Source organism: Globicephala melas, chromosome 3, assembly GCF_963455315.2.
Source record: "Globicephala melas chromosome 3, mGloMel1.2, whole genome shotgun sequence".
Lineage (NCBI taxonomy): Eukaryota > Metazoa > Chordata > Mammalia > Artiodactyla > Delphinidae > Globicephala > Globicephala melas.
Window position 1 is genome coordinate 41,521,757 of NC_083316.1, and position 7,642 is coordinate 41,529,398.

At 39.0% G+C, this 7,642-nt stretch overlaps 1 protein-coding gene across 1 annotated transcript; it reads left to right on the top strand.

Annotated features, from left to right (window-relative positions):
• The first annotated feature begins 349 nt into the window (after positions 1-349).
• HSPB3 (heat shock protein family B (small) member 3) lies at positions 350-1,799 on the top strand. Its single transcript, XM_030842543.2, has one exon. It carries the CDS (start codon positions 628-630, stop codon positions 1,075-1,077), a length of 450 nt encoding a protein of 149 aa, XP_030698403.1. The 5' UTR covers positions 350-627; the 3' UTR covers positions 1,078-1,799.
• Positions 1,800-7,642: the final 5,843 nt, after the last annotated feature.

The window sequence follows — 7,642 nt, forward strand, 5'->3', positions numbered from 1 at the left end:
CCCTTAAGTATAAAAGATTAAAGGATGAAGTGAAAGTAAATATATAGGACAGAGGGCTGAGGGTTTGTTGAATGTTTGATATTTGAATGTGTGTGCCTGTGTATCTTAATTCCTAATCAGTTACAGCTAAATTCACCTCCCCCCAGCTTTGCACTTGGAGACTAGGATTAATGCAGTTTTAGCTCATATCATAAGACGAGTGCACATCTCTGGGCTGTTCTGATCCGCTAGATCACTGTAGTTCACAAGGACGAAGCACTCCCTCAGATATTTCTCAAACACTGTTTCTGATTCTCTTTTTCTCTGGCGGTAAGCAAGGCAGACACACTTGCCAGGGATAACTGAGAATGTAAGGGCAATCCTTGACTCGGCAGCTCGAGCAGGCTGTGTTGCTAAAAGCAACTTCGAAACATGCCCTATAAATAGCCGTTCATTGTCAGCAGGAGTGAAAAGACAAGAGGGAGTGTGCGGCGCTGTGATTCAGGCCTAATTAAAGGGTTGCGTCTGCGCAGGGTTATAAGCGAAGAGCGGCTCCAACAGATCCTCTAGTCAGTAGGCAACTGCGAGGGTTCGACACGGACAACGTAGCCGGGGCGGAAGGCGTTCGATGCTGGCTTTGCCTCCACTATGGCAAAAATCATCTTGAGGCATCTCATAGAGACTCCAGTGCGATACGAGCAGGAGTTTGAAGCTCGAGGTCTGGAAGACTGCAGGCTGGATCACGCTTTATATGAACTGCCCGGGCCAACCACCGTGGACCTGGGGAAAGCCAGGGTGGCCCAGCCTGCCCCCGTGGACACCGTAGAGATGCCGCCCCAGAGAGACGAATCCCGCTTCCAGGTCCTGCTGGACGTGGTCCAGTTCCAACCCGAAGATATCATCATTCAGACCTTCGAAGGCTGGCTGCTGATTAAGGCTCAACACGGAACCAGAATGGACGAGCACGGTTTTATCTCAAGAAGCTTCACCCGACAGTATAAACTGCCCGACGGCACTGAAACCAAAGATTTGTCTGCCATCCTCTGTCACGACGGAATTCTGGTGGTGGAAGTGAAGGATTCAGTTGGGACCAAGTGAAATCTTATCGGTGCCTGTTCACACAGCACGAGGAAGATTCTGTTTCAGCCCATGGTGTCACGAGAATGTGTGTATTACCTACGTTTGAAATGATTTTTATGAAGATTAAAAATATAGACATAGTTCCTGGTATATTGAGGTTGTCTTTGTTACTTTTACTCAGAAAGGAAAATTATTAAATATGTTCCTACAGCTCAAGTTGTTGCTATTCTTACACCTGAGAAACATGAACAGTTTGGGAGACCATAGTGTGATAGCAGAGACGACTCAGAATTATTTCTTCGTTACTCCAACAATGCCAGAGAAGCTGCATTTTTAACAATTGATGGCAAAAGAGCCACATTAATTTAAGAAATTCTTATCCATTTTATGAAAACTTTATATTGCTGAAAAGAGCTGTGATCCCCTTCGCTTGATAAGCTTTTCTTTTCAGTATATTTTATTACAGTGGAGTGGAGCTTTGTAAACCTAGAGTCTGAAGGTTAAAATACAGTATTTGAAAACTGGGTCTGAAATATATTTATGATTCACTACATTTGTTACTGCCTTAAACTTACGTTGGAATTTTCAGATATAAATCTGATTTTTAAAAGTTCCAAATACGTACCTCTTTTTTTTTTAAGCTAAACTGGATCTTATCTGCAGTGTTTTCTAAAGCACAGCGTATGTTCTATGGCTACTTATGAAACATTAAGATGTATTAACTCATACTCATAAATTGAGTTTAGGAAACCACTTTAAAAAGTACAATTATTGAATTCAAAAAATTTTAAACTATGCTTTTTAAATGTTACTTAAAATTTTAGATTTCGGAAGATGGCAAAATGTACTGCATCTGTTCTCACTGCATAATCCTTGGCTTTAAATAGCCTGGCAGGCAGTGGAAGTTCGGAGGCCGGAGCTTACATGGGAGTCTGAGTTTTTACAGCACAGGGGCTGCTTCTATTTCCCCCAACTGCTGCTTTGGCCCAAGGGAGCGCCTGACACACTGGTGATTAGGAATATTGTGTTCAACAGCTGGTCTGTGACATTCCAAAGATTTGCCATCTCATTCTGTACATATGAAATATTTCTTTGAGGAAGTAGCTGCTTTTACCCCATACCCCATGTGAGGCTGAGGACAGTGCTATGAATAGAAGAGGAATTCGGGTGTGGAAGACACCAGGGTAGCTACTGATTGCTGACAATACTGCTGAACTCCTCTATGGTGCTTTATTCGTAGTTCACATGCAAAAACGAGAGATATGAAACAACAGAAAAATAAATCGGACCGTTATGCAAGTGGTTTTGAAAACAGAGATGTTTGTTTACGGTCTAATTAAATTGAAAGGATTTTGAAGCTTCACGTTCATATGAGGTTACGGCCCATGGAGTGATGTTTGTGCATGCAACTCGAGAATCACAAATTTTGTTTGACAAAGTGAATATTACAGACCACCTCTGCTACATAACAAAGTTAATGGTAATTAATGAGATTGCATCTACTAATATGATTAGAACTGAGATACCATTTGTCCCACATTATTCTTTCCCATTGCTGGACAGAATAGTGTTAACACAAACTAGTGCTTTGAGAAACAAACACAAAAACCCCTCTCATGTGGCCTTGATCTTACTCTAGATGAGATTTTCTGAGAAAGCTCAGAAAGTGAAATTCTTACCACCAGGAGCCACTGATAGGAAATGTTTAAAAATTATAATTAAAATAAACACATCATTCAATTAACATTTATTTTTTCTAAGACAAATTTTAAAGTAATACACAGCCATTTTTTTGATTTGGAAAATAGATCAAATATTGTCAAAAATAAAAACCATTTATTGGTTGATAACATTTTCAACTAATCTTCACCATTCCTTACTTTAAATACTACTCTAAAGTATAAATGCTTGTGGTTGTAGGTTGGGGATAGAAATGGTGAAAAAAAAAGGGAAAAAAAACCCATTAATATTCTTTACGACCATGAGATAGCTACTTTTAACTCCTACTTCAATCTTCTCTTGCACATAAATACATGTATCACTCTTCACAAAATTAGGACTATATTTGCAAGGAGTTTTTTTTTTGTTTGTTTGTTTTTTAACATCTTTATTGGAGTATAATTGCTTTACAACGGTGTGTTAGTTTCTGCTGTATAACAAAGTGAATCAGCTATATGTATACATATATCCCCATATCTCCTCCCTCTTGCGTCTCCCTCCCACCCTCCCTATCCGACCCCTCTAGTTGGACACGAAGCACCGAGCTGATCTCCCTGTGCTATGCAGCTGCTTCCCACTAGCTATCTATTTTACATTTGGTAGTGTACATATGTCTATGCTACTCTCTCACTTCGTCCCAGCTTACACCTCCCTATCCCCGTGTCCTCAAGTCCATTCTCTATGCCTGTGTCTTTATTCCTGTCATGCCCCTAGATTCTTCAGAACAATTTTTTTTTTTTAGATTCCATATATATGTGTTAGCATATGGTATTTGTTTTTCTCTTTCTGACTTACTTCACTCTGTATGACAGTCTCTAGGTCCATCCACCTGACTACAAATAACTCAATTTCGTTTCTTTTTATGGCTGAGTAATATTCCGTTGTATATATGTGCCACATCGTCTTTATTCATTCATCTGTCAATGGACACTTAGGTTGCTTGCATGTCCTGGCTATTGTAAATAGAGCTGCTATGAACATTGTGGTACATGTATCTTTTTGAATTATGGTTTTCTCAGGGCATATGCCAAGTAATGGGATTGCTGAGTCATATGGTAGTTCTATTTTTAGTTTTTTAAGGGACTCCCATACTGTTCTCCAGAAGGCTGTATCAATTTACATTCCCACCAACAGTGCAAGAGGGTTCCCTTTTCTTCACACCCTCTCCAGCATTTATTGTTTGTAGATTTTTTTTGCGGTCCGCGGGCCTCTCACTTTTGCGGCCTCTCCCACTGCGGAGCACAGGCTCTGGATGTGCAGGCTCAGCGGCCATGGCTCACGGGCCCAGCCACTCCGCGGCACGTGGGATTCCCCCCAGACCGGGGCACGAACCCAGGTCCCCTGCATCAGTAGGCGGACTCCCAACCACTGTGCCACCAGGGAAGCCTGTTTGTAGATTTTTTGATGATGGCCATTCTGACTGGTGTGAGGTGATACCTCACTGTAGTTTTGATTTGCATTTCTCTAATGATTAGTGATGTTGAGCATCCTTTCATGTGTTTGTTGGCAATCTGTATATCTTTGGAGAAATGTCTATTTAGGTCTTCTGCCCATTTTTGTATTGGGTTGTTTGTTTTTTGGATATTGAACTGCATGAGCTGCTTGTATATTTTGGAGATTAATCCTTTGTCAATTGCTTCATTTGCAAATACTTTCTACCATTCTGAGTGTTGTCTTTTCGTTTTGTTTATGGTTTCCTTTGCTGTACAAAAGCTTTTAAGTTCCATTAGGTCCCAATTGTTTATTTTTGTTTTTATTTCCATTTCTATAGGAGGTTGGTAAAAAAGGATCTTGCTGTGATTTATGTCAGAGTGTTCTGCCTATGTTTTCCTCTAAGAGTTTTATAGTGTCTGGCTTTACATTTAGGTCTTTAATCTATTTTGAGTTTATTTTTGTGTATGGTGTTAGGGAGTGTTCTAATTTCATTCTTTTACATGTAGCTGTCCAGTTTTCCCAGCACCACTTATTGAAGAGGCTGTCTTTTCTCCATTGTAAATTCTTGCCTCCTTGATCAAAGATAAGGTGACCATATGTGCGTGGGTTTATCTCTGGGCTTTCTATCCTGTTCCATTAATCTATATTTCTATTTTTGTGCCAGTACCATACTGTCTTGATTACTGTAGCTTTGCGGTATAGTCTGAAGTCCAGGAGCCTGATTCCTCCAGCTCCGATTTTCTTTCTCAAGATTGCTTTGGCTATTCGGGGTCTTTTGTGTTTCCATACAAATTGTGCAATTTTTTGTTCTAGTTCTGTGAAAAATGCCATTGGTAGTTTGATAGGGATTACACTGAATCTGCAGATTGCTTTGTGTAGCATAGTCATTTTCACAATATTGATTCTTCCAATCCAAGAACATGGTATATATCTCCATCTATTTGTATCATTTTTGATTTCTTTCATCAGTGTCTTATAGTTTTCTGCATACAGGTCTTTTGTCTCCTTAGGTAGGTTTATTCCTAGGTATTTTATTCTTTTTGTTGCAATGGTAAATGGGAGTGTTCCCTTAATTTCTCTTTCAAATTTTTCATCAGTAGTGTATAGGATTGCAAGAGATTTCTGTGCATTAATTTTGTATCCTGATACTTTACCAAATGCATTGATTAGCTCTAGTAGTTTTCTGGTAACATCTATAGGATTCTCTTTATATAGTATCATGTCATCTGCAAACAGTGACAGTTTTACTTCTTCTTTTCTGATTTGCATTCCTTTTCTTTCTTTTTCTTCTCTGAATGCTGTGGCTAAATCTTCCAAAACTATTTTGAATAATAGTGGTGAGAGTGGGCAACCTTGTCTTGTTCTTGACCTTAGTGGAAATGGTTTCAGTTTTTCACCACTGAGAACGATGTTGGCTGTGGGTTTGTTATATATGGTGGTTTTTTTGAGGTTAGTTCCTTCTATGCCCACTTTCTGGAGGGTTTTTATCATAAATGGGTGTTGAATTCTGTCGAAAGCTTCTTCTGCATCTATTGAGATGATCATAGGCTTTTCTCCTTCAGTTTGTTAGTATGGTTTATCACATTGATTGATTTGTGTATATTGAAGAATCCTTGCATTTCTGGAATAAACCCCACGTGATCATGGTATATGATCCTTTTAATGTGCTGTTGGATTCTGTTTGCTGGTATTTTGTTGAGGTTTTTTGCATTTATGTTCATCAGTAATATTGGACTGTAGTTTTCTTTTTTTGTGACATCTTTGTCTGCTTTTGGTATCAGGGTGATGGTGGCCTCATAGAATGAGTTTGGGAGTGTTCCTTCCTCTGCAATCTTTTGGAAGAGTTTGAGAAGGATGGGTGTTAGCTCTTCTCTAAATGTTTGCTAGAATTCACCTGTGAAGCCATCTGGTCCTGGACTTTTGTTTGTTGAAGATTTTTAATCACAGTTTCAATTTCAGTGCTTGTGATTGGTCTGTTTATATTTTCTATTTCTTCCTGGTTCTGTCTTGGAAGGTTGTGCTTTTCTAAGAATTTGTCCATTTCTTCCAGGTTGTCCATTTTATTGGCATAGAGTTGCTTGTAGTAATCTCTCATGATCCTTTGTATTTCTGCCGTGTCAGTTGTTACTTCTTCTTTTTCATTTCTAATTCTATTGATTTGAGTCTTCTCCCTTTTTTTCTTGATGAGTCTGGCTAATGGTTTAGCCATTTTGTTTATCTTCTCAAAGAACCAGCTTTTAGTTTTATTAATCTTTGCTATTGTTTCCTTCATTTCTTTTTCATTTGTTTCTGATCTGATCTTTATGATTTCTTTCCTTCTGCTAACTCTGGGGTTATTTTTTTGTTCTTCTTTCTCTAATTGCTTTAGGTGTAAGGTTAGGTTGTTTATTTGAGATGTTTCTTGTTTCTTGATGTAGGATTGTACTGCTATAAACTTCCCTCTCAGAACTGCTTTTGCAGCATCCCATAGGTTTTGGGTCATTATGTTTTCATTGTCATTTGTTTCTAGGTATTTTTTGATTTCCTCTTTGATTTCTTCAGTGATCTTTTGCTTATTTAGTAGTGCATTGTTTAGCCTCCATGTATTTGTACTTTTTACAGATTTTTTCTTGTAATTGATATCTAGTCTCATAGCGTTGTGGTCAGAAAAGATACTTGATACTATTTCAATTTTCTTAAATTTACTAAGGCTTGATTTGTGACCCAAGATAAGATCTGTCCTGGAGAATGTTCCATGAGCACTTGAGAAGGAAGTGTGTTCTGTTGTTTTTGGATGGAATGTCCTATAAATGTCAATTAAGCCCATCTTTTTTAATGTATCATTTAAAGCTTGTGTTTCCTTTTTTATTTTCATTTTGGATGATCTGTCCATTGGTGAAAGTGGGGTGTTAAAGTCCCCTACTATGATTGTGTTACTGTCGATTTCCCCTTTTATGGCTGTTAGCATTTGCCTTATGTATTGCAGTACTCCTATGTTGGGTGCATAAATATTTACACTATTATATCTTCCTCTTGGATCAATCCCTTGATCATTATGTAGTGTCCTTCTTTGTCTCTTCTAATAGTCTTTATTTTAAAGTCTATTTTGTCTGATATGAGAATTGCTACTCCAGCTTTCTTTTGATTTCCATTTGCATGGAATATATTTTTCCATCCCCTCATTCTCAGTCTGTATGTGGCCCTAGGTCTGAAGTGGGTCTCTTATAGACAGCATATATATGGGTCTTTGCAAGGAGTTTGATATCCTGATCATACTCGTTCTTGTCTGTTGCCCTTCCCACCTCCCACTAACCCAGACCCATCCTCTGCCCTTCTTAGCCCCAGTCTGAGCCCAGGCAGGCTGACCCCTATGAGCCACGTCATTCTAGTCTCCAACTGGGTTCAGCCAATGGGAGGCACTGACTGCAGAGAGGGGCTGGAGAGAGGTGGT